Below are 26,926 nucleotides of genomic sequence, written 5' to 3'. Positions count from 1 at the left end.
TTGATTGTTAAATGTACAGTGATTTATTACTGAAGAGGAAATGTGGATAATAAAACTGAAAAGATATCCATTACAGTCAACATGAACAAATATTACAGTTGATGCCACTCGTGTTTGTATGGGAGCAGTGGGCAGCATCCTTTAGTCAGTGGGTGAGATGTGGCGGGGTGTCAGGTTCCTCCTTTAAACCCAGGGATGTACCAGGTCGGGTTTCCCTCACAAAATCAAGTGTAGTCTGGAACTGTCGATAAACGTCTGTAGAGGTACGTCAGTCTCACAGAGTTGAGCTGTAGCTGCTGTTAGCTGGGACCTTGCTCTTCTTCCTGCCTCATCCTCTTCCGCAGCTGCTCACCGATATCAGCCAGAGGGTTCATTTTAGCAGAGAGGGTCTTCACTGCGTCACTAAACCGGCTGGTTTCAGTTTCCCTACAATAAAGGCCAAACACATATATGTTCAGATTTTTAAAGGAGAGCAACATTTTACTGCTAAATGTGCAGGATGATAGAACCAAATTTCAAAGAAGTTACAACATGAAAAGCTGCTTACAGGAGTTTGCGTTTCTGTGACTGTTTCATCTGACTGAAGTCTGTTGGCTCAGGTCTCTTCACCGGCCTGAAGAGAGGCAGGACAAAGAAAAGGACATGTTTACATTCACCACTACAACAAAATGCAGTACATCCTCATTCCTAAACAACTGAATAGGTGGATGGCCATCGACTCCCAAAACAACATACGCGTATGTCACCGTTCCCAACAACATGCCTGTTGCAGCGCAACAGCAACAGACACAGGACCTTCAGCGTATGGATGCTTCTTGGTTCGGTTTAGGCACTAAAACTACTAATAGTGTTTACTTCTTAAATACCTTTTACTTCAGTCCGTCTTACAAACTGAAACAGAGACAAATGGAAGGGTATCAACAAGCCAGCAGCCTTAACTTCAACGTATTGTGGCTGAAAAGGGGCGAAAATTATTGTGTGCACCCAAATGTTTTGTTTCTATCACAGCCAGTTGGAGCTGGAGTTGGAGCTGACAAACACTTGTGACTAGAGCAAAGTCACATGCAGTTTACTGTATGTACAGTACATATCATATAGCAGCTTGGTGCTCACACACAGTCAGAGCTGATGGACAGTGTTTACCTCATGTCAAACTTTTAATATGAAGATGCCAAGCACATTATCATCACCATCTTGTTGCTGCTGCTTACATTCACCCTGACACAGATTCAAAAGATGCACTACCTGTTTATGTATATTTGTATATAAATAACTGTATACATGTTCTGCAATTTATGTATCAGGAATGAGTTTGTGAACTTCCATTTTATTATGTGTAATGATGAATAAATGAACTTGTAACTTGTATACTTTTATTTCCAGTGAAGTCTGGAATCTGGACAAAATGTGTCTCTTGTACAACTTTTACACCAAAATGAGCATGTATGTGCAGTTTAAAAAATGATAGCGATTGTTTCCTTTCACACTGAACAGCAGATAATGAACCTGACCAGACTACATCCAGAAGACTTTAAACTAGTTTGTAATTGTCCTAATAAATAACATTCTGAATTAGACACACTGGGTTTTTTCAGTAGCTGAGGAGTAATACATCTCTCCATTTTCATTTCTGTTGTGAGTTGCATGTGTGCAGTACTAATCAGGCAACTGGCATGGAATGGGTAGTGACAAGGAAGCCACTGACAGCATCACTGTGGTTACATTTTTAATACCTATTGTTTCAGTCTCTGTGTCACAATGTATAACTGACAGTGTGACAACAGTCAACAGATGGAGACTCGTCAGTCTGTCTGCTCTTACGGTCGCCATCAGAGCTGCTAAGTCTTTAACTCACATCTACTCTTCTCAAGAACAAAAGAAATGTGAGAATTACGGAGCACCACACTTAAAAATCGACAACTGTCATGTTGACACCTGATGCCTGCCACAGCGGGCACCTTGGCACTTACACTTTGTTCTTCCTGCTTTTGCGCCGAGCAGTGGGGGCTGTGGCTGCGGGGGCGATGAGCTGAGAGAGCTCTGGCAGGGCGTCGGCCAGCGGCCTCATGTCTCCCACTACGGGCGTGGCCTGCCTCCGGGCCTCGGCTGCCTGCTGCTCTTTGGCCTGTTTGATGGAGCTGATCTCTGAGAGGAGAAGCGAGAGGAAGAGTTACATCCAAGCTGAACACAACAATAAGAAGTGAAGCAGGACTGAGTGTCATTGAAGGGGGAGAGGTCTCCATCTGCGGAACACAACTTCATTTACAGAAAAATGTCAGTGTGAAGCACAGAACAGTTTAAAGGTCTGCTGAGATGAGGAACACATTTTACAGTCCGATGCTGGTGTTTTACTATCAAGCTCATGAACACAGCCTTTCATCAGGCTGGAAACACACGTATTACACATACAGTCGACTATAATAATAGTCATATATTAATGAGCACTGATCAACAGTACACAGGGCTCAGAAAATGCCCGTAGCCTGAGAGCAGCAGCCTGACAGAAAGGAATTATAAACTAAACTAAAAACTAAAAAAAACTACGGACAAAAAAGATAACTGAAAATCAAATCATGTGTGTCCTGATACAGTAGAGACAATCAATGTCCCCCGGTTTTATTCTGAAACGTATCGTAACTCTCCCAATTTCAATCTTTTTTTGTTTTCTTCATATCTGTCTATTTTCAGTGTCAGCTTTTTGTTACGCTGTCAGTATTTTTGCGGTGTCACTGGTTTTCAGTCTCAACTTTCTGTCATCGCTTTGTTGTGGAGGGGAGGGGCAAAGAGAGTGTGATTTGCATATCTGCATACTAATGAGAAAACTCCTCTTGACTGGGAGTCTAGTCCAGAGCCTCAGCCACAGCTCTGACACAGCTAGCATACAGCTTTGTTGATTTCACCTGAACCTCCTGAATCACAGGTATGTTGAGTGTTTCTGTTTTAGTTTGCTTTACACAGAAACCGGCAGGATTCAAGTTTGAACTGACGTTATGCTGGTCCGTCAGAGGTCCTCCGGAACAAGCACTAATGACAGCTGAAGGAAAAATCAAAAGACTGATATTGAAAAACATCAGAATACAAAAATATGTGGAAATTGTGTTTTATTCTTCAGTGGAATTTATATCAGTGCCAAATATTTGTCTCAATGTCAGTGTTTCCCTTTTCAGTTCAGGTTTTGTTTTCAATGCCAAATTTTATTTTGGATGTTTTTGCGACCAAGGTAAGACCTTAACATCTACATCTCCAGGCTTTAATTAAATGTGTGATAAACACTTTGTCCTGTAATATGTAGACAAAAGGACAATATGTCTGGTTCTGTTTCACCTGCATCCTCATGGTTTGCTGGGACTAAAAAACTAAGAAAAGCACTGACTGATGTGTAAACTATTTACAATCACAAGTTCCCAGCCTCAAACACTGGCCTGGGCCCGTAAACATCCCCACTGGTCGGATTGTACTGTCTCGACCCTGTGTCCATGATCTGAACAAAGCTAATATTTCATTCTAATTTTCTTCTAATTCCTGAAAGCTGTCAGCCATGGAGCCGCTCTCTGGTTTCAGCAGGATTGAGTCGCACGACCATTAGCACCTAATTATATGCCTGAACAGGATATGTGTTGTGTTACCCAGAAATTGATTGGCTCAGCAGAGGGGTACGGTTACAAGCCTGATCGCAATTATGGGAGATGATGGCAGCAGTCATGATGTTGGGGAGAGGAGTTATAATCACAGACTGACTCAAAGATGGACCTTCAGCCAGAAAGTCTAAAACTCAGAGACACACTGATCGGGCAGAAAAGTATTGAATAGCTGGCTAAGACATCTGTAATCATTATTTACACTGACAACCAAAACCACAACTTTCTAAAGCAGATAAACTGAATCTTCAGTCTAAGATCTTTGATTGCTTCATAAACAGACTCTAAAAGCTGTAACAAGTAAAGTTCTCTTTGTTGTCCAAACAACTAACCAATGTAGAGAATAAGAGACGATTAATCAACACTGAAAACAATAGGAAGCTGCAGACCTCACTGTTTAAAAAAAGTACATTTTTTATTTTTTAAGAGCCAAAATTTTATTAAATAGCTGCTCACTGTATTTTTCATCAATATAGGAAATTTGTTGGGGACTACTTTCAGTGGTGGATTAATCCACATTTGGTGCTCTAGTGACAAAATGTACTCTCTACTGCCAAAAAACGTTCTCACATTGCTTATATTAAATGCTTAACTGGGTCAATAGAGTGAAAGTCTGCAATAAACCATAAATAAAAATAAATAAAACACACTTTATATTAATAAGGAAGAATTCACAGATGCCAAGATGGCTATGTTTTGCTTGTCCAAGATGTCATTTAAATATGTTGAATTAAAGATTTAAATCCCACTTCCACTGTTAGAAGAAAGGACGGTACTTATACCATATATTCAGGGGTGATTTTGTAAAAATAAATAATGTCAAACAATGTTCTGACCTGTGTCAGTGCATTCCTACTTAAGTGCTGAGTGCTGCACAAACTCACTGTTGAGCCATCTCTCCCTCCTCTCCTTCATCTTCTCTTTCTTTGACTTGACTTTCTTCTCTTCTGGGCCTGTGAAAACACACACACACACACACACACACACACACACACACACAAAGAGAGAGAGAGAGTTACAGTACGTGACAGCACACATCAAACCCAGCTAGGCTCCATTCAGCAGAGGGAGAAGTCTACTAATTAAACATGAAGAGAGGCAAATTCATAAATGTGTTAAAGATACATCAAAGGTGGCGAGGGACTGACTTGGCTGCAAGCTACAGCCAGCCTCCACCCTCTCCACCCGCTCCCTGAGTGAGAGCAGTGAGAGAGGGAAGGCTGGATGACAACACACACTGAGCTCTGTTTAACACACCAGCAGGTTTTTGATTTTTAACACCTTTTACTACAAATGAGATCTGAGGAGAATATGGTACTTCACTTTTAAGTCTACATGTATGAAAAGTCCATAAGAAAAGTTTGAAATTCTAAAAGCTAGTGAGCTCACATGTCAATAGGTCCATCTCTATGACAATTGAGCAAATCGTATCTGCTGATAAAGACTGTGGAAGCTTTAAAAAAAAGTGGACACTGAGTGAGGATTTTGTTAGGCAAACTACTTTTTCCTAAGTCAAGAATGAAGTTTCAAGCTTAATTTACGTCATTTTGTACTTGATTTGGTGTCGTAATTCAAAAGACTTCTAGACAAGATTGTGTCCTTTGCTTTAAGCATTTCTGCATAAAAAAATGAATGAAACCTTTCCTTATTCACACTTGAGTGAATAAAATGATGAGGCAAATTTTGACTTGAACCACTTCCCACAACTTCAACAGATGGATGATGGAGACTTGGGGGGCTGGGGGCTGCGTGGATGTAAAGTTAAGAAGAACTTTCTGTAGTCTGAAACTTACTCTGTGATGATTTTAAATAAAGTCAATAAAGAAAAATATGCAGCTGCTGATTTGTGCTGATTTTGTCAAATGATGTTGCAATAAGAAAATAATGATTTTATTACTGCAGCACAACATGAAATGTTGACATGACATGAATGCTGGTTAACATTTAGAGTTTATGAGCCACAATTCAAGAACTATTTCACACTCGTCCAGTTGTTTGAACAACAGCAGCTGAACAAAATGTAAAAGGGAAGTATATGGTGGATTCAGCTCCATTAAATCGTGAAAAGTGATGGTGACCACAGAGACAAAGAGAAGACTGAACAGTAACAGACTGTATGTAGCCTTGTCTCTTTCCGCTGTGTGCAGTGATTTCAAGGCAACAACTTTCTGTCATCTGTAACATTTTCACTGATAACCCATTTTAAACGTTAATGACACAACACAGCTGTTATCATTAACCTGTATTTATATTGTTTTTAATGATTGGGTAAACCAGGTTATCTGTCTCACTCTTTTGCCAGATGTTGGCTGTGATGCAGTTATTTGTTCTTGAAAAGACATTTTTTAAAAATTGTTTAACAGGGCATTTCACAAAATACGACATTTCAGAAGTCACAACAACATAAAGCAACAACTTTTAAAAACCCATTTCTGATTACGGAAAAGATGTGTTTTCTGAAATGTTTTGCTGAAAGCTGTGATTTTTAAAATGTCATGATTTGTGAAATGCTGTGTTATGTGAAAATTTCAGGTTTTCTGAAATTTCTTGTTTATTGAAATGTGCTTTCTGAAATGTTGTGTTTTCTTAAATGTGTTTCATGGAAGTTGTGTTTTTGTGAATGTGTTTTGTGTAAAGTTATATTTTCTCAAATGTGTCTTGTGTAATGTTTTCTAAAATGTGTTGTGCTGTGTTATCTAAAAATGTCATGTTTTCTGAAATGCTGTGAAATCTGAAATTTCATGGGGTTTTTTTATATCTTGGTTTGCGAAATGTGTTATATTTTCTGAAAGGATGTGTTTTGTGGAAGTTGTGTTTTCTAAAATGTGTTTTGTGAAATGTTCTTTTGTGTAACATGTTTTTTTAAATGAGGTGTTATCTGAAATGTTGTTTTGTTTTGTGAATTGTTGTGTTTGTGTGACATGTTTTGTGAAATGCTGTGATACTGAAATATATTTTCTGAAAGGCGCTCTCTGAAATGTTGTCGCATTTACTGAAATGTTTTGTATTTCAAATTGTTGTGTTTTGACCCTCCGGACCACCTTATGGACACAAATTCAAAAATGTACAATAAATAAATAGGAATTAATAAATCCTGTGCAATACAGAGGCCTCCACTCAGTATTGGCACCTCAACACGTTGGGAACCACTGGTCTAGCTTCAGAAAAGATACAGACTGCAACTAGTTATTTGTCACATTATTTAATGGGATTTATATCGGATTTAATAATAGGAATACTTCGGAAGGGACTAAAAGTTCAGTTTCAGTGGAACAGAAATCTAAAAGTTAGTAAACACACTGGGTGCTTGCTGAAGATAGAGTCAGTTACAACAGTCCTATTTACTTCCCCCCTTTGTGGGAAGAACATCCTGAGGCTGCAGGGGAAAGTTTTTAATGTAATTTTATCAGCAAAGCCACCTTGAGGTCCCCTGTGGTCAGGACAGTGAAGCCAGGGTGGTGTAGATATACTGTGACAGTAAGTGTGTGTGTGTGTGTGTGTGTGTGTGTGTGTGTGTGTGTGTGTGTTTTAGAAAAAGAGAGAGAGAGCGAGATACAGTAAAATTAATTCAATAATATTCTGCTCTAGAAGAACAGAAACTCTAATCTAGCAGTGTAGAGTATAACTACTGACTTCTGGATTTTAGTGACATGGGAGTAAGAGATATATGTCTTTGGCATTGACATCTCTTAATATTCAGCTCCAGTTCTGCTCTTCATCACAGTAGACAGGGTTAATACTGACAGAGCATGTAAAACCACATGGCTTGTGTGGAGATTTCACAAAACACACAAAAAACAGCTGAGAGTGGAAAAGAATCACTCACAGATAATGAGGAAAAGGGAAAATAACCACGCCAAGAGCAAAATCAGTGTTTGGGCTTTTCCATTATCTGCTTTCAACGCATGACAGTATTTTCTCAGACTGTATCCCTTCCTCTCTTCTGTCCCTGTTTGTCCCCTCCGTGGAGTGATATAAATAGAAATATATGGGTGAGGCAAGTGAAAGAAAAAAATGTCAACCCTTGAATAACCAAGTTTGGCAATACGGCCACTGGTATTTCCACTGGGCAGCTTTTACATGTATACTAACACTTTAGAGGGTCCTCAAATACACTAGTACACTACAAAGGAAGTTATGCTTTTAGCAATGCTAATGGGGAATAGCTTGTTCAGATTACTGTATTATTAAGTAGAGAATATTTTTCTAGGAAGAGGTGCACATCAAAATAATAATGCAGACCCATAACAACAAAGATTGCTTGTTACTTAATATGTCAGCAAACCAACCATTAAGAATGTTGTGGATTGTCACTGCAAAATTAAGATGAGTAGAATTATTAAATACGATTGAATTAGAATGACATAATATTTCATTTTAGGTAAAAACCATTGACTGTAGAAATAGCGGACAGAGCCACAGTGACCTCACCCACAGGTTTCTCAAGAGCCAGAATGAAGCCCAAAATGGGTGCTGACTGGTTGTTGCCATTTTGGCAGCACCTGACTCCACCTTACTCCCGACTAATCAAAACTGGGAAAAGAGGTGGAGTGTGGGTGGAGCTGAAGTGAGCCTGGTTAGTTAAATAAGCTAACAGGGCTAACAATTTGTATATACACATAAGGAGAAGAGAATTCCACCTCATGTTATTCATGTGAGTTTGACCACAGCTCTATTTGACCTAAAGAGCCAGATTCTTAACTGTGCATTAGCTGCAAGATAGCAAGTAATAACAGACACCAGGGGTGTGTGTGTGTGTGTGTGTGTGTGTGTGTGTGTGTCTGTGTTTGTGCACCAGATACTTTGTTTCATTCTGTTATCCTGCAGTGTATTTTCCTTTTCCCTCTCCTCTGTATGTTCTTGAAATGAAGTTAATTTCCCTCCATTCAGCAGACAAATCAAGAATCACAGTACATTACAGTGGATTTAGGCACCTCTGCAGCTCGTTGCAGCAGACAGGTTGAGAAGCGAGACTGAAGATAAATCCACTTTTTATTCCTAAAAGTTTAAATAACAAACTCCATGCTCTCCTCAAAGTTGGCTGTTTATTCCTCCAGAAGCTCCAGGCTCTGCCCATGGCTGTCTCCCCCAGAGTTCACCAGCTTCTGCTGCTGTTTGCTGATTAACGCTAACAGGCTCATTCATTAATTAAAAACACTACCGACTGTCCCTCCAGTCAAGCCATAAGCCTATTATTAGCCCAATATTTTCATAACTTTAAATATTCAAACGAGTCAGTTATATACAAACTCGACCCCATACAGTTGTCATGAGCGGGCAGGTTAGCTAGAGAGACCAAAACAGTTTTTTGTGCCGGACTGTAAACATGTTTATTTCTGCTCTTAAGTTGGACATTCTAACATGGGCTCTTATGGGGATTGACTCGCTTTTAAACCCAGCCTCAAGTGGCCATCTGAGGAACTGCACTTTTTGGCACTTCAGCGTTTGCTTAATTTTTCATCCCCAGAGGTTGCCTCTTGGCAAAAATAAACTGTTAAAAATACGGTATGTTCTCAAATATAAGCCCGTTGTCAAACGATGCCCAACATGAACAAATGAAGCTGGTTCCATACTGATCAGATCCACAGTATTGATTTCACTGGTGCAATAAAAGAGTCAAACACTCCCCTTTGCTATCCTGAATTTTTATTGTAACAGAAGCAGAGGTTATTTTCACTGATTCATTTCTAGCCTTCTACTTTTAATGTTTTTTGATTGGCATCAAGACGCAACTTCCTGCAGATGTTTCAAATTAAAAGCTTCTCATAAAGGTGTATGCTCTATGAGCTGCTGGAAGGTTTAACCGGCTTTGGGGCATCATGTTAAGTTGCATTAACTGAGTGGTGAGTATGACACAGCTCTGTTCTTGTACTAGTTGGATTTGTTTGTGAACATGCACATAATACTAAAGACAACAGCAAACAGCAGCAAATCAGAAAACAGTGAGGTTTAAAACTAAAAACTATAACTAAAAACTATAAGGAAATCAAATAGACTGTTGATCCCCTTCCTGCCTGTCAAAGTAAATAAAGAGCCACTGCCAATATTTGAAAGTTAATGGTACGATCATGAAACAGAACTCTAACTCCAGCCATCGGCTCCATGTGTGTGTGGGAACAGAGAGAAGATCAATGAGCCCTTCCCTGAATGAAGCACAGTAGTGCAACAGAGTATAATAGAGGCCTGAAGGCAGTGACTGTAATTATCAATGCAGTAAAGACCTTGAACACCACTTCTATGATTGGCCTGAGGGTGATAACAGACTGTAGAGTTTGGATGATAAATTGGTTTGCTGATGTATATGGAGTCAATATTGGCCTTTTGTTCAAAACAACATATTGGCAAATCAGGGTCACCTCTGATATGGTGGATTTGGTAGATGCAGTTTATGTGCTTATTATATATTTATTAAAGATTGACCAAGAGCAGAGTAAAGTATATGTATTGGAGTTTTATTGATGAAAAGAGGCAGATAAGATCTAAAAAACAAAAAAAACAAATAAGGTAACAACTTAATTCATCGTAAACTATACCCGTTTAATCTGGTGTTTCTATGTCTACTCCAGAACTATATATATCCCAACATGATGTCACATCAGCTAGTTATGAATGTAACCACATACAAAACAATTCTCCAACCATCAAAATGGACCCAGAATTGCTGCATTCTAAACAAATATCTATTTGGGTGCTTTATACGCTTCATTATTCTCATTATTGAATGCTATGTAAACTAAATGATGAAAAGTGGTGTGTGACCTTGTTTCTATTCATTGATTTGTGTAAGCTCCAGCTCTGCAGAGTTCAGAGGTCAGAGGCAACAGATAGGTCACATGTCATTTCAATGAGCACAGCAGGGTGCGATGAGTTCTGTCCCAGCAGCAGCAGCAGCAGCAGCAGCAGTGCGCTGGCCTATTGATCCCATTTAACCCTCATCGCTGCTGATTCTTCCTCATCGCTGCCGATTCTGGCCACATTAGTATTCTGATCCTCCTGGACCTCTCTGCAGCCTTCGACACAATCGCCCACACCATCCTCCTCACCCGCCTATCTGACTACCTTGGCCTCACTGGTACAGCACTCTCTTGGTTCCAGTCTTATCTAACAAACAGAAAACAGTGTTTGTCACCATTGGAGACTCCAGTTCCACCCCAGCTCCAGTCAACCAAGGCGTGCCTCAAGGCTCTGTGCTTGGACCCCTCCTCTTCACCATCTACATGCTCCCCCTTGGTCAGATAATTCGCAAACACGGTCTCAACTTCCACTCCTATGCTGATGACACTCAATTATATCTCTGCACCAAACCATCCACCCAGCTACCCCCCCAGTCACTCGTCAACTGCCTGCACCATATAAAACTCTGGATGACATCAAATTAACTCAAACTAAACACCAATAAAACAGAGCTCATGGTTGTGGCCTCCAAGGCACTGCTCCAGAAGGTTGGAGATCTTCTCCTGGACGTGGACAGCTGCTCTATCTCCCCATCCACGGAAGTTCGCAACCTGGGTGTCATCCTTGATTCCACGCTATCCTTTCAAGCACACATAAAATCCATCACCAAATCAGCTTTTTATCACCTTAAAAACATCTCCAGACTCTGGTCCTCCCTCTCCGAACCTGTGGCAGAGACCCTCATCCATGCCTTCATCACCTCCCGCCTGGACTACTGTAATGGAGTCCTGTCTGGGCTCCCTTCCAAAACCCTGGACAGGCTCCAGTATGTGCAGAACTCTGCTGCCAGGGTCCTCACCCGCACCAAGCCCTGGCAACACATCACCCTGACTCTCATCCGCCTTCACTGGCTCCCAGTCAAATCATGCATCACTTACAAAATTCTCCTCCTGACCTATAAATCTCTCCATTCCCTCACCCCCCAATACCTGTCTGACCTCCTCCACCCCTATACCCAGTCTCGGAAGCTGCGCTCATCAGGCACACACCAGCTCTCAATCCCTCACACCAAACTGCAAACCCTCGGCAACAGAGCCTTCTGTGTGACAGCCCCCACTAGGGCTGAACGATTTATCGTTTTCTGATCGAAATTGCGATTTCAGACAACGTGATCATGTGATCGCCAAAGCTGCGGCAGCGCTCCTGACTGACCCAGGATCTGTTGTGTCAACTATTTTACACATACATGCCGTCTATCGAGAGAATTTTGTTTTCAATTGCAACCTGTTCTGTTTCGATCTCAAAAAAAAAAAATTTGACTGCCACTTACTCTCTTTTGCTCTCAAATCTCTTTTTTGGTTTCAAATCTATTCTATTTGATTGAATAATAAAGGAACAAAATTCTCTCCATAGCCGTCTCTCTACCATCCTGCCAAGCTCACCAATCAGAAGCGGCATGCTTCTCGTGGACAGGTCACGCTAACCAATCAGTATTAACCTGCTCCTTAACGTGTTCTGAAATGGCTTCAGCTGGACCAGAAGCGGAGTTTAGGGGATTTAATCCCCAAGAAAAACAGCACGTCGGTCATTTGGGAGTATTTCGGGTTTGAGGGTGCAGACGTGCACCAGAAACAGGTACTGTGCAAAACCTGTCGCGCTAAAGTTGCAACATCCAGCGGAAACACAACCAATTTATACCGGCACTTCACCACAGGCATTTGCATGACAAGTGCATGACGAAAAAGTCTGGTGAAAATGATACTCAGGCCCACTGTAGCAAACAGACTACAATTACAGCATCTTTTGCCAGTGTAACTCTGTATATAAATATCTAATATATAATATCCGTTAATAAATACATTTGGAAGCTATTTTTAACTTTAGTTTTCATCCTTGCATTAGAGTAATAACATTAAATGTTTTAATGTTACTGTACATTGTGAATATTGCACTGAAGCTTGATTTGAAAGAAATCGTGAATCAAATCGAAATTGCATTATCTGCCAGAAAAATCGCAATTAGATCTTTTCCTAAAATCGTTAAGCCCTAGCCCCCACTTTCTGGAACACTCTCCCAGCTGAAATCCGAAAACAGACTTCTCTGGAGAACTTCAAAAAAGACTCTCTTTAATAAGGCCTATCAGCTCTAGTGCCGATAATGGCTCCATACTGCATCACATTGTTAATACGATATAACCATTATAATTAAATCTTCAGATTTTGTTGAGTTACAATTGAGATAAGTTGATTTGGCTCCACCACCTTTGCCACTTTTGGTCGTGTCCCACTTCCATACAAACTGTCCAAAGTATACAAAAATGTAGTCAATTGGCTCCTACTTAAGATGTAAATATTTCAAAGCACCTCAAAAATATATAGTTTGAATTAGGGCTTGGAAGTATGGCCTTAAAATAATATCAAAACATTTATAGGCCATATCGCCAAATACAGTATATATACACCTTGATATTTTGAAATCTTCTTTTGATTATTGACCAAATAGGCCCTACTTTGATATCAATATTGCAGCAATATTGTAGGAATGACTATTGGTACTTTCACAAAATACTAACACAATTTGGTGCCCTGTCAGCATTTGGGCCAGCAGGACAATGTATGTGGGGTACATACAGCATGATGGATACATCACTTACTAATGATTGTTTGGGACAAAACAAGTCTAGAGTGTAAGAGTAAATGGAAGTAGCCTGACTATGGGTCTACAGCCATGCAAGCAGCTTTGTGAAACTGTACTTAAGCTCAGTGGTGCTTTAAACTAAAAACTAACATCAGCATGCTAACATGTCCATGATGACAATGTGAACATGCTGATGTTTAGCAGTTTTACTGTTTACAAGGTTAACCATATTAGTTTAGTGAATTGGGATGCTAACATTTGCTAATTAGCTAAATTAGCACAAAACAGAAAGTATGGCTGAGGATGATGGGAAGGTTATTAGTTCAACAGAGATTTAGTCATAAACCAAAGTTTGTCCTGATGATGGCATTAGATGAAATGTCAAAGGGTCACGTTAGTCCATAGAAAGGGTGTAAAGATTCTCCAAATCCAGGACTCGGTGTGACTTTTGATTTTCAAATTCGATTCAATATAAAATCAGCACTGAAGGCTATTCTATTGTCATTTACATTTTCAGAGGTATTTTACAACAACAGCTCGACCTTATTCTGGTGGCCTTCTGCAGGTTAGGGTAAGACAAGTTCAAATAATATTCACCAAAAATAAATATTCCAGATTTAGACAAAAAATACCAGCCTTCAGTGACTGAACAATAAAGAACAAAAGACAGAAATTCAGTTTGTTAAATCTGTCCTAAGCAAACCATCTTCTCAAGCAAATCAATAAAGAATCTCTGACTATGTTATTAGTTCAGTTCAAATCAGATCAGATGTGCACAAGTCTGCTGCATGGTGGGTATTGCCAACACCCCTAGTCAGTAGGCTTTACCCTCTGGGGACTAGGAATGTCTGTACGAAAGGTCATGGCAATCCATCCAATATTTGGTGAGATATTACAATCTTGAACAAAGTGGCAAACTGACCAACCGACATTACCATCTCTGGAACCATACTACCTGGAGACAAACTTTGTATCCTATCAGACTCATCATGTCCTCAGCTTTAAAAGATGAAGTTGGTGAGTAAAACCTAATCATTAAGAATGACTGGACCAAAACTAAGTGTAAAAATAAAAAAAATAAAATAAAAAAAAGCAAGAATGAAACACCCAGGTTTGTTAAGAACTAACTTTTCATTTAATGAGCTTCACCTTCCAAGGTTGAAACAATATTTGGGCAAATATTTAATCAAAATCCCAACACTGGGAGCTGTATTTAGTGTGTGAAGTGTTCTGTGTACATATTCCATCTGCTGGTGTGTCAGTGGATGCTGTTCAGACAGGCACATTATCTCTCAGTCTACACACTCCAGAGATCCTGGCAGGCCTTTATCTGCCACCACAGCTAAACAACAGAAGTGTTTCTGCTGCTGTTTGCAGTAAGAGAACAGGCAAAGATAGGCATCTGCTGCTGACTACAAATGCGGGTAGAGGCAGAGAAATCTAATCTCCCATGAGTGGGTGGGGGTGTCTCTTTGTGTTTTTCTTTTTTTTTTTTTGGGGGGGGGGGGCTTTACCACCACTCCAATCCCATTGGGGGCATCGTCTTCCCGCGGTTGGATGAAATGGATAGCTGTGATTACAGCTGGCTAGAGACTACCCCCTCACTTCCCCAGCCCACATCCACCCAGACTGTACATCCTGGACAGACTCCTCACCTTCCTGCACCTTCTGAGCTTGGATCGGAAAGGTGGAGGTGGGCACAGAGGGTGTTTTGGAGTATTGAGACTTCAAAGATAAAAAGGTTGGTAGATAGAAGCATGAGAAATAAAGAAGAGGTTAGAGAGGTTGAGAAGACAGAAGCCAGTTTAAGTTGCAGCCTAAATAAAAAGTACAGGTTTTAAAATGCCCCAATGTCTTGGCAATACTACATGACTTTCAAAGTCGTCAAATCGCTGTGCTGTTCACACTCCACAACTTTCTGTCTTATAATCGGGAGTCTTGTATTATTTTTTGTTTAGACTACATGACTGATCAGCAACAGGGGACACACATTACAAGATCACACACGTGAGACGTAACGTGGGAATGACGCAGTCCAAACAGTCCAAGTTGTTTGTGCCGATTTACAGGAGAAAAAAAAAACAAAGGAAGACAAAGAAAAGAGAGGATGAATTAGGATGAATGGGCAGCCAGGATTATTTTTGTACCGAAAATGTGAAACTGTGCTCATATTGTGGTGGTTCAGCGAGATTCTGATAGAAACTATAAGTCTTTATTGTGTCCGTCCCATACACATAAAGTGTATGACAGGGTTCAGTGAGCTGCTGCATGTGACCAGGAATTTGTTTCTGAAATTGTGAAATTGTTGAAATTGAACAATCTTTGCTATTAACTTTTTTTTAGCACTGCTGAATTGAACATCAGGGCCCTCTCTCTCCCACCCTCTCGGTGAAAAGTTACAGTGAAACTCTTGATTTGCAACGCAAGTAAAATAGAGCAACTTTAGAGATGTGCAGGACACAGTCTTTAATTTGAGTTGAAAAGCTAGCAGTAGCTGTCTGTCTGATATCAAGACACAAGACCTGGAAACATGCGATTTAGTGGATTACATGGTTGAATCTGTTCTGTCTTCATGCATGTTCCCGGGGTAAGGAGTAAGTACAGTATTAAGTAACGTAACGTTAACAGAATGGTTGCTGTTCCTGTCTGCCTGGCTGCCTTCAGTGTCCTGTCCCTATCGTGGATAAGGTGATGGTGTGGCGTTATATATTCAAGACTACATAAACTAAAAATGGGTCAGATGAGAGAGGTCTGGCTATGCAAGACTAAATATGACTTGAATGCCACACTTGTCAGCCTCCGGTAAAATCAGCTGTTCCAACGTTTTACCCCCGGACAGATTTAACGTCAGCCCATATTTCCTAATCCAATCACCAGAGTAATGCGTGGAAGGTATTTCATGGAGTGGAGAATTACTTTATGAAAAAGATATCTCTGATGTAACATTCTCTCTTAGTCTACATTGAAAAACATGACATTTATTAACGTCTGTCGCACATGTATGGCTGCTGCATATCTAACGTTAATATACAGCAGTTACCTGTCTGTGTCAGTTTGTTTACTTTAGATTAAGAGGATTTAGATATTTTCGGCAAAAGTGGTCCTCAAATGATTGGCCACAAACAGATTAATCGGTCGACCTCTTAAGTGTAACTGATATAAATCTAAATACACATTCTATTGTCTGTTTAACATAACTCGACTGTATCAAAAAAATACTTTTGGTGCTGTTATACTTAAGCTCTGACACATCCAATATTTGAAGAGTAATCCATCACCTTGGATCTCACAGTAAGGACCCATTTCTTTGGCAAAGAAATATCACAGGTTATGAAGGCCATGAAGGTCACGTCTGAACAGATCTTATGTTTATCGGGAAATCTTGGGTTGTTGAGATGGTACAAACAGTTAAAATTACTTCCATATTCATGCTTTATGATATATAATAAGATGGCATAGAATTAGAGGTTAGAGGAAGATTATTTCCTATGGAAGATTATTTCCTATAGAAATAGGACTGTTGGTGAAACAAATGCAAAGCATTTTACTTTAGAAAGGTTCTCTGTTGCACCGTGTTCAGATAACTAATCTATTTCCCTGGAGGATTCTGGACTGAAAAAAAAAATCTTGGATTTTACATAAGAGTTTCTGTTAATTTTACACATTATTAAAGATTGTTTAACTTTTTTGAGACACTAAAATATAAAAATTACAAAAAGACAAGAAAACAAGAGAAATATGTAAGTGTGCTTTAACTATAACAGTTCATTTTCTTTCTACACAAAAATACAAATGTATTATAATTTCACAAATATTTAATTTGTTATATTCAAGATGAAGATTGCAATTACTAAATATAAAAATAGATAGAATTAATTAGTAGAGGTATTGGTTGTAATTTTACATGGATTTCTTTGTTAATTGACAGAAATAGAAATAAAAAAAACAGCAAAAATATTGCTGCTTTTATCTATTGTTTTTAACTCTTGTTTTAACTTCTTTTTCTTTTTTTGTTGCTGTTGTAGCACTTTGAGATTTTTTTGTTAAATATAAAGTCCGTTACAAATACAATTTATTATTATTATTGTTATTATTATCTATATATTTCACAAACTACTTTGCAGTGAAGACACAGTTTGACTCCACCTTCTACTCTATTGCTCTCTGGCCTACTTTTCCCATCATGCATTGTGCTGAGTTGTTTGTAAAGTTTAGTGTTTATGAACTAAAATCCCAATGCTACTTTTAGTTAGTGTTTGTAATGTGTGTTCAGAAAATCCTGGCTGATATTGGTATTTGTCATTTTGTGCTGGTTTGTAGCCTTTACCATTAGTGAGGTGGGTCTTACATGGGTAGTGTATCATTCTATTGCATTTTTTAGTAACAGTATATAAAAAAACCCAACTAATAACAGCACTCTTCTGGAACTTTAATCCTGATTTTTTTTTTGTATTTTAGCAGTGTTTAACCATTTTTAAAAGTAATTTGATTGTTTGTACACAAGTAAATATCCCTAATTAAACATTAAAAAAAAAAATTAAATAAGATCTGATGTAAAATTGCAGATTAAAAATACTATTTAATCATGGAAAATCACAGTATTTTTATGAATTTCTGTTATTTTACAGGATTTTTTAGTACTATACTGTACAATACTGTATTACCATTATTTTACAGGTTACAGGTTTGTTGTCGCGTGTTTCATACGCATACAATTTTGATAGTCACTTTCAAAATTCTATCAAAAGACATTTTTAATAACCACTCCAGGCTGTATGTGGTTGGTGTGACAGATCCACCACCCTGACCAAAGGACCCCTTGAAGAACTATCTGGTTTCTCACCCAGAAACCATTTTCATCTTCACAGCATCACTGACTTTCACACGCAGATAACTATTACTTCCATTGCATGCTCTGATGCTCTGATGCATGCAGTCGCATTATAAAGATGCAAGTAAACATGACAGCTCTGCACAGGCAAATTTGCCCATCAGCCTAAAACCAAACAAGAGAAAAATAACAGAAACGGGTAAAAAAAAACAAAAAAAAAAAAAACAATATACAACCCAACACATAGAAACAACATAGGATTATTGACAGATTAACATTATATAATATAGTTGAAATGATGGTGATTGTTCAGTGTTCAGTCTAACAATTGATGAACATGCAGGAGATGGTTGAGAGATGGGAGGGTAATGTGTACATGTGAAGGACGAGGACGAGGAGAGGAGGGAAGTGGGCAGGCGGGCGGTCTGTAGGGAGCTGACCTGAAAATAAAGAGGATCCAGGGTCTTCCCTCCAGGGTCTGATAGTGATATGATACCTCTAATTAGACTGCAGACAGAGCACTTTGTCACTTTGGCCGTGGGGGATCTCTGAGCAACCGCCACAGTCAGGGCTTTACACTAAAGGCTAAGGACAACACATACAGGCCTTTATTAAAAATATGATCTCTGAGAAAATGGACTTCACTCTATAAGTATTTAATCCTACTCTCATGGTGATTATTCCGCATTGAAAAACACTGGGCCTCATGCAAGAACATATTTGTATAAGTCTAAATCTAAATCTCTCTGATGTTTTTCTGTCAGCTTTGCTTGCATGAGTTGGATTTACTAAACTCTCTTAACTGCACACGCTTGTATACAGCTCATTTCATCCTCATTTATGCCACCTGTTCATGGCGAGGTGTGCAAACATAAGACTTGATCATTAGCATAATCCACGGCCCTGAAATTGCCAAATAAGGGGACCTGTTCCACTCCATTTGTTGGTAATTTTAGGAAAGTCAGTAGAGAACGAGAAAGACCCTGAGGCAGCTGTTTGAGTGAGCAAATTCTCTTCATGTTTATGTGCTGAAATATACTTATACAAATTGTAAAAAAAAAAAAAAAGAAATTACAATATAATAAAATGATAATATATGGTGAAGAGAATATTACTTGTGCATGAAGTCTATTCTAGTTGTTATGTTAATTTTGTTATCATAGTAAAAGTCCAAATTCATTCAGTTTAATTATGATTTCAGGTCAAATCCTCCTCCTCTGTACATGATTTGTTCGACACATATGCACCACTTATGATTTTTTTATTCCTACACAAATTTAAATTCAAAATATGAGAAAGTTGCCAAATGCCAAAAATTCTCTTAAATCACTCGTATGTGAGGCTGTTCCAAATATCATTTTTTAAAGTTCTTCTTTGAAGGTTTTTTGTAGTGTCTTGTCAGCCTGGGCAGGGCGCATCTTGGTGTAATACAAATTACAGTTCATTAATTAATATGATCTCTTTATTTGTAGCAACTTAAGTAATTTACTATAAAAGTGTTAGAGCCAAAAAAGATTTGTGGTTTTGGTGGTTATAGAAATGCATAGTGCTGTTAGACCGCAGGTGCGTGCTTCACTGTGTGTGCACTAACCACAGTGAAAACATTGTTTTTAAAAGAGTAAACACCAACAAATACGGACTTGAATACGGCAGAATATTTTCATCGATACAATCGTGTTGTGAATTATGGAAATGATTACATCTACAGCCCGACAGATATTATTGGCTGATATTGGCCTATCACAAATAAATAGGTATCTGTGTACATTTTGTCTGATACTGTATGTGTGAATACTAAAACATTTGTTTTTTACAAAATAAAATGCAGAGAATATGTTCCCAGTAAAGTGTACTGTTTCAGAGCACTGATGTCATTTTGAACAATAAAGTTATTGTTAAACTGTTAAAATATCCTGCCTCTGTTACATATCTTTGTAACAAGTGTTTGATAACCACATCTGACAGATCATTTGCAAAAAAATTTGTTTCTGTATACCATATTCTGTGTATAGAAGATATTGGTTGATTTATCAATTTCACATTTTCAGTTCTTAATTTTTGGAATCTTGTATTATCAATACATTTGGACTTTTGGAGTAATTGGAAATGTTTGGATGCTTGTGAATGCTAAAATGCATCCACAAGCTCGCCTTCAGTCAGCGTGCAATGGGAGCGGGCATATAGGACTCCAGTTTGCTTGGTGCTTTTTCATCATTGTCTTACATTTCATGCAAAAAACAAGCAAGATTTTGAACAATAATCTGCAGATAAACTGATGATGGAAATGACTGTGATTTGCAGCCCTACAGAAATGATGTCCAGTGAGATGGATTACTTTCCTCAAACATGCTTCAAGAACAACTTGATTTATGTACGTAATTGAAAAATAGAAAATCAATTGCTGTCTGAAAAGAACGAAAAACACATTCAAAAACACTACAACACACTTTGAGAAACAGCACTGATATTATCTTGAGTTTGTTACAAGACAGTGACCAAGAAAATCCAATTGATCTATTAGTGCTTTAAGGAGATAAATGATTGAACAAGTGTACTTATCTGAGACAGCACCAGCCTCAGTGTCTTTCAGTAGAAGCAGGGAAACACTGATGCAGCTAAATCTTGATTTCAAGCATGAGCTAAATTTATAACACGCCTGCTCTATAAATAGCAGCGGGCCGTTGTCTGGTGAGGCTTTGTGCAGCACAGCGTGCTTTGCAACTATGCCCATATCCATCATGCCCTTCTTCAGATACATCAGCAGTCAAAGAGATGCTTCCACTGCCCTCCATCCCTTTGATTATCTGTTTGTGTCTCATGTTTCTGTGCCAGCCGTTTTAAGCTGCTGGTCCAAAGCTGAAGGAGATGTTCCAGCAGCCTTAATTAGTGCCACAGAAATCCCCCAAAAACCTTGAAAGTGCTCTGCTGTGGAGCTGCTGTAGCATGAGGAGGACAACTGTAAGTCTGACACACCATCTAGTGGACAGAGAATGCAATGCTACAAGACAATACTTAACTGTATCCCAGTTACACTCTACTTATTCATTGTAAGCACATGCTCATTATGCAGTGTGCCCACATTTGATCAACACACATACTGCATCATTTCCTGTGAGAACACCAAAAAAATCATCACATTGCAAAGAATATACAGACAATTACAAATGACAAAAATATTAATACAATTATCTCTCTGAGGCCGTGTCCACACATACACTAGTATTTTTTTCTCAAAACCAAGCTTTTTCTCTGCATTTTGGCCATTGGTACACATGTAAACAATGTTTTAAGGCACTAAAAAATGAGCTTTAGGAAGACTCATTCCAGGGTGAAGATATTCAGAAACTCTGTTTTTAGTGTTCATGTCTGGACGGGAGTTTTTTGGAAATGATGACACAGACACGCATGTTCATCAGTGTTGTAGCGTCATTGGCAAATACTTGGAGTATGTGTTGTTTGTATTTGAGTTTGTACGTTGAATTAATAGATGTTATATTGTTTAAAATTATATTTAGAAAGACAGATGGAAAAGAGAGACAAAATAAACTGCTGACAATGTTTATTATTAAGTTATCCACAAAATTTTGGCAAGAGCAGTCACAGTTTTCTTTTTTTTGTTTTTGTTTTAAACCCTCATATATAAAAATATCCTTGACCATGTGTACAAGGCCTCAGATTTTGAGAACAAATTAGTTTTTGTTTTTTTAGAGAGAATATAATCCAAAAAAGATGTTTGGAGTAATTTATAATTATTAAATCTGCTGTAAAGTTTACTGTTTCAGTTCACTGATATTATTTTAGACAAAGTTTATTGTGAAACTGTAAAATATCCTGCCTCTGTAGCATGTCTATGTCACAAGTGTTAGATTGCCACATTTGAGGAATCATTGCAAAAAATGCATGTATCTCAGCTGACATATTGATTTCAGAATTTTTTTACTCCCTATAATTGGCATCTGCATCAGCTCCAAATATCAATGTTGGTCAGCTTCATTAAACATGATTATATTTCTCAAAGCCAAGTATCAACACATGTATTGCGTTTTTGTAATATTAGTTCCAATGTTGATGAAGGTGTTTCAGTATCTTGAAGCCATTTCACCTTTCATCCAGGAGGCTTCTTCAGTTCTAACTAACTAGAGGGGAGTTGCAGGCTTTTAAACTCTGTGTGGCAGTGTCCTTACAGCGTCGTCAGGGCCATTTGTGGGTCGTTGACTCAACCGGCCTTCATGTTGGTTGCTAGTGCCAGGTGAGCCCAGGTGTGAATGGTTTTTAAGCTGTCTGGGGAAAGAACTCAGTACAGCATTGTAGGTGGGTAGTAATGTCTTAGGCCACCTCCTCTGTTCAAAGACAGCCGTTCCAGTTTGACATAGATGGATTCCTTGTACAAATCTGTGCAGTCCTGGCTGCACTGAACAGCATATACTACATTACTCTGTTTATGCCTGGGTGTTTTGTCCTTAGGGTGGACAAGTTTCTGCCTCAGTGTGTTGGTAGGTTTAAAGTGAACAGGGATATGATGTTTATTGAAGATCCTCCGAGTGTCTCAGATGTTCCTGCGACATAAGGAATGACCATGTTGTTACGTTTTCTCGTCTCCTCCTCTCTGTCTGCTCTGGATCTTTTAGAAGGGTTTTGACAAAGGTCCAGTTTGGGTAGCAACATGTTTTAAGTGCTCCCCTGATGTGCTTCTGTGCCTTCTCCTTCCCCTCTGACTTAGTGGGCATGGTCTCAGCCTGATGGTTTGAGGCTCTGATGACCCCCAGCTTGTGCTCCAGTGGATGATGAGAGTCAAACAGCAAGTATTGATCTGTGTGTAGGTTTTCTGTACACCTCAATGTTGAGGCTTCGGTCTTCTTCAATGTGTACTGCACAGTCCAAGAAGGAAACTTGATGTTACTGTCCACAGCATTTATATGTTCTGTGAAGGCTTCCACTTCCCTTGTTCTGATTTTGACCCAGGTGTTGTCACATACCTGAACCAGTGGTTAGGAGCAGTTCCTGTGAAGGTAATCAAGGTTCTGCTCTCAACTTCTTTCATGTAGAGGGTGGCCACTATAGGAGACACTGTGAGTCCATGGTACAGCCGTGCTTCTGTCTGTAGAAACCTTCACTGTACTGGAAGTAGGTGGTCGTCAGACAGAGGTCCAGTAAGGCACTCATGTTATCTGTGGTGAAGTTGGTTCTGCTGGACAGAGTGCTGTCCTGTAGCAGCCGTTTCTTCACCATGCAGCTTCTTGAGTGGGAATGCATGTAAAAAGTGAGGTGACATCATAAGAAACCATTGTTTCGTCTGGGTCCAGTGTTATTTCACTCACATTGTTGCCGAACTCCTGTGAGTTTTTGATGTGGTGTTGAGTGTTACCAACTAAAGGAGCTAGGATGCTGGCTAATTGCTTGGATATGTTATGAGTAACTGAGTTAATACTGCTGATGACGGGTCTGAGTGGTGCTCCTTCCTTGTGTATCTTGGGGAGTCCATAGATACATGGGATGGCTTCCCCAGGGTACAGTCTGTAATATAATGGCCTGCCAATGGCTTTGTCATTTCCAGTTCAGATGCAGTTCTATAACCTTCTTTTTGTAGCTACTGGTAGGATCTCGCCTCAGAGTCTCAAAGGTGTTAGTATCACTAAGCAGATTAGTGACTTTGGTGCGGTAGTTCCCTTTGTCTGCCGGCAAGATGGTGATGTTCCAATGTTAAACCATAAAAAATGGTGTGTATGGAGCTTAAAGACAATCTGAACACGGGCAAAAGACCCTGTACTCACAGAGCTGAAGAAGGAGCTAAAGTTAAGATCACAGAATTGCTCCAGAAGCAGATCAGCATCTTCTTGGATAAACTGAACTCTCTGAAAGAGATCCACACTCAGTTGCTGGCAGACTATCGAAACAAGGGTGAGGCCATCAAGCTCACCTTCAAAGGTATAACTTGTGACATTAAGCGTCCAGCTCCAATTTGTCAATATAAGCCAAACTATGAGAGGTATAACAAGTGGCTGTCCCGCTGCAAGGATATAAACCTGACTGCTGAGAACCTGGTTGAAGACTTTTCTCTTCTTCGTCTTCTTCCTTCTTCATGGAACATGCAGTGTACCCTTGTTATGCTGCAGAATGCCCATGAGCGTCAGCGCCAAAACACCATGGTTTCAGAGAAAAATCGATAAGATGAGCAAGGTCCAGGAGAGGCTGCGCTGGGAGAGGCAGAAGACCATGGACGAGATTAAAGACCTGACAGTTGACACTCAGAAACTTGCAGGTCAGATCAGGAACTGTGATTCCAAGCTGCATCAGACCAACTACTGCCTGCGCATCCTCAACCAGAGGCCCAGGCCCAGATGTGCCTCGACCAGCCCTACATCAGCCTCATGCTGAAAAAAATGACCTGACAAAACTGGCATCTGGTCTTCGCCCAATACATCAGCGCTGCCAGTGTGGAATGGAGCTGATGCAAAAGTGTCTGTTGAGTCTGGAGGGCAGACTAGCCACTAATGCTCACAACCTGAAGGTAGAGCAGATGTGCCACAACCTGCACTACAGTAACCTGCCCCTGCACCGCACCACTGTGGTCAACAAGGCCAGGCTTTGCAGAGGCTCGGGCCCTTCCATCCAGTACTCTTTCCTTCAGTAGCTTGCATTGGCACTCTGCAGCAGCCCAGTGGTCTGTGTGGTGTGGTGTCCATTTCGTGTTGCAAAATTTTATAAAGCATAAAAATCTTTCAGCATAAAGAAATGATGAGATAATTGCTTTAATGCCTCTAACCTTTAAAGACCTTTTTTTGCCCCTCTGGACAAAATGAACTTCATTTATTTGCAGGAGACTGCCAGGATTGCTTAATATTACAAAGGAAAGGTAAAAAGACTTCCAGCCCACCTTGACAACGCACCTGATATCCTGATTCGATATAGTTTCAGTTAGTGTTATTTCAGTTACAGTACCAATTTTACTTGGATATGAAAAAGATTCTGAGAAGATGAATGCTGTAAACCCTCGAACCTGGTGCATTATAAAAAATATTAAGGTTTACATTAATATTTACATTAGTAACTGAATAAAAGGGTCTTGGACGTTTGTGATTAAAATCTGCCTACAGAAAAATTTAAAACAGGAAAGGAAAATAAGAAACTCTCCATTTCTACACTAATGTGAGCTACTGTTGCTGTTAGCGGGGCGGGGAGAGGCCCAAGGCACTTGAGAATGTGCATAAAGTCACATCTGTTGGACTGTCATGAAAAATCTGTCCTTCACAAAGAAATCCACAGTCCAGCAGCATTAAAGGGGCACTACGTAGTTTTGGAGAAGAAATTCAAACTGAGAATTTAAATATTTACAAAATTAAAGAGGTAATATTACAACCTCAGTGAATATTTATTTGTGTCCAAAAGTGAGTAAACAAGCTGTTCTGAGCGGAAAATAAGGTCCCCAGACCACTGTATGAAGCTAGAAAGGTGGCAGAGTCCGCCACATATAAACAAAGTAAAACAGCATGAAATTGTGTCCTTTAAGTTCAGCTTGTTTATTCAGCCATGAAAAAAAGAGTTCAGTGCATTTCCAACGCAAATAAATGATACCAATATACAGTGTAGACTATGAGTGCTACCATTGTGTACTTATGTAGAAAGTAGAAGATTTCTACCTTTAATTTGCATTTAGTTCTGTTCTTATCCATACCTATCATTGGTTTATTTGTACGACAGATGTGACCTGGCTCTGGATATGAAGCAGTTTTCTATAGGGATTAACCATAAGGTCCATTAGGTGTCTGTCTATATCTTTCTGTCCCCCTGGAACAGTCAGCACAATTGCACAACTTTAAGTATGTTAAGCATCAGTCATTAAAAGGTGAGGGAGGACTATTACACAGACTAGAGCAAGTCTTACCTTTCTGAGCAGGTATGGGTACATCTGGAGGTTCCTCAAACTTCAGTGTTTGTACCAGGGCCTCTGGAGTTATTTTAGTGCCAGCAAAGATCCCACTGGGGAAGGAGCTCTCTGCCACAGCCTAACAGGTTTTAGATTGGAAGTAAATAAGCAATCGCAAACACACGTATACCATATATCAATCTAAAATTCCTCCATATCGGGTACTACAGTTTTACATCTTATTCACCTTCTTAAGTCTCATCTAAAAAGCAGCGAGACTTCAAAATAAAGCTCTACTTTTACAGAGTAAAATAACGGAATGGCACCCTTGAATCACCCTGCCCAATTGGCTAATGTACATTCAGCATCACATGTCAGCGTTGTTTATTCCACAAGTTCTTCTTACAGACCTGTTTGACATTATTCGAGGCGTCCTGCTTCTCATTTTCCAGATGTGGGGGACTTATTGTATGCAGTCCCAAGACAGGAGGCTTCAGTAAACTCTGAGGGAACACAGAGTCGGGGGGCTGTGTGAGGCTGCTCGGCCTGTCAAGCTTCACTGCCTCCTGGTGAATCTTCTGACGGACGTGTTTTATCTTTCCCACCATGTTAATAAAGATTAGTGGAATTTATATTCAACTAAATCTAATGTATTACATACACAAGCAGTCGTATTGCTGCTCCCCGGTGTCGACAGCGTGTAATGTTATCAAGTCAACTACACTACTACCGGAAGTTATTCTGATTAGCTTTCAAATTAAACGACATATTTCTTACTTGGTTCTTACGCGGTTTTAATATGCATATTCACAAGAGAGAAGTCGCTCTTTAGCTGTTTATTATCTCTCTGTGCTCATTCTTTTTCGGCCCCACGTGTATGGTATCATATGTATGCTAACTTACATGGCTAACGTTAGCTAACCGTGCAATTTACTTTACGCATTTATTTGTAATATGTATGTAATATATTTCTAACTTCACTGCGTTCTCGTTTTATTTAGTTCTGAACGTTGCATTTCTTTAAAAATATATATACAGAACACCTTAATAGCTTTAAAAAGT

The 26,926-nt window shown here is 39.4% G+C and overlaps 1 protein-coding gene across 1 annotated transcript; it reads right to left on the bottom strand.

Annotated features, from left to right (window-relative positions):
- Positions 1-26,926, bottom strand: slx9 (SLX9 ribosome biogenesis factor). The gene is made up of 6 exons (XM_084347576.1): positions 26,275-26,926; positions 25,883-26,003; positions 4,523-4,591; positions 1,971-2,145; positions 548-613; positions 1-426 (listed from the first exon to the last, which is right to left on the bottom strand). Exons 1-6 carry the CDS (start codon positions 26,470-26,472, stop codon positions 300-302), a joined length of 756 nt encoding a protein of 251 aa, XP_084203702.1. The 5' UTR covers positions 26,473-26,926; the 3' UTR covers positions 1-299.

The sequence above is a fragment of the Pagrus pagrus genome (genome assembly GCF_965226575.1).
Source record: "Pagrus pagrus genome assembly, chromosome: 24".
NCBI lineage: Eukaryota > Metazoa > Chordata > Actinopteri > Spariformes > Sparidae > Pagrus > Pagrus pagrus.
The sequence above is the reverse complement of the archived record's forward strand: the minus strand, read 5'-3'. Positions and strand labels throughout refer to the sequence as shown.

Excerpts from the sequence above, each read along its gene's own strand:
- slx9 (XM_084347576.1), bottom strand. The coding sequence starts at position 26,472 with ATGGTGGGAAAGATAAAACACGTCCGTCAGAAGATTCACCAGGAGGCA. Across the intron at positions 26,004-26,274 it reads CCTCGAATAATGTCAAACAG|GCTGTGGCAGAGAGCTCCTT; the intron begins GTCTGTAAGAAG and ends AAAACCTGTTAG. Across the intron at positions 2,146-4,522 it reads GAGGGAGAGATGGCTCAACA|AGATCAGCTCCATCAAACAG; the intron begins GTGAGTTTGTGC and ends TTCTCCTCTCAG.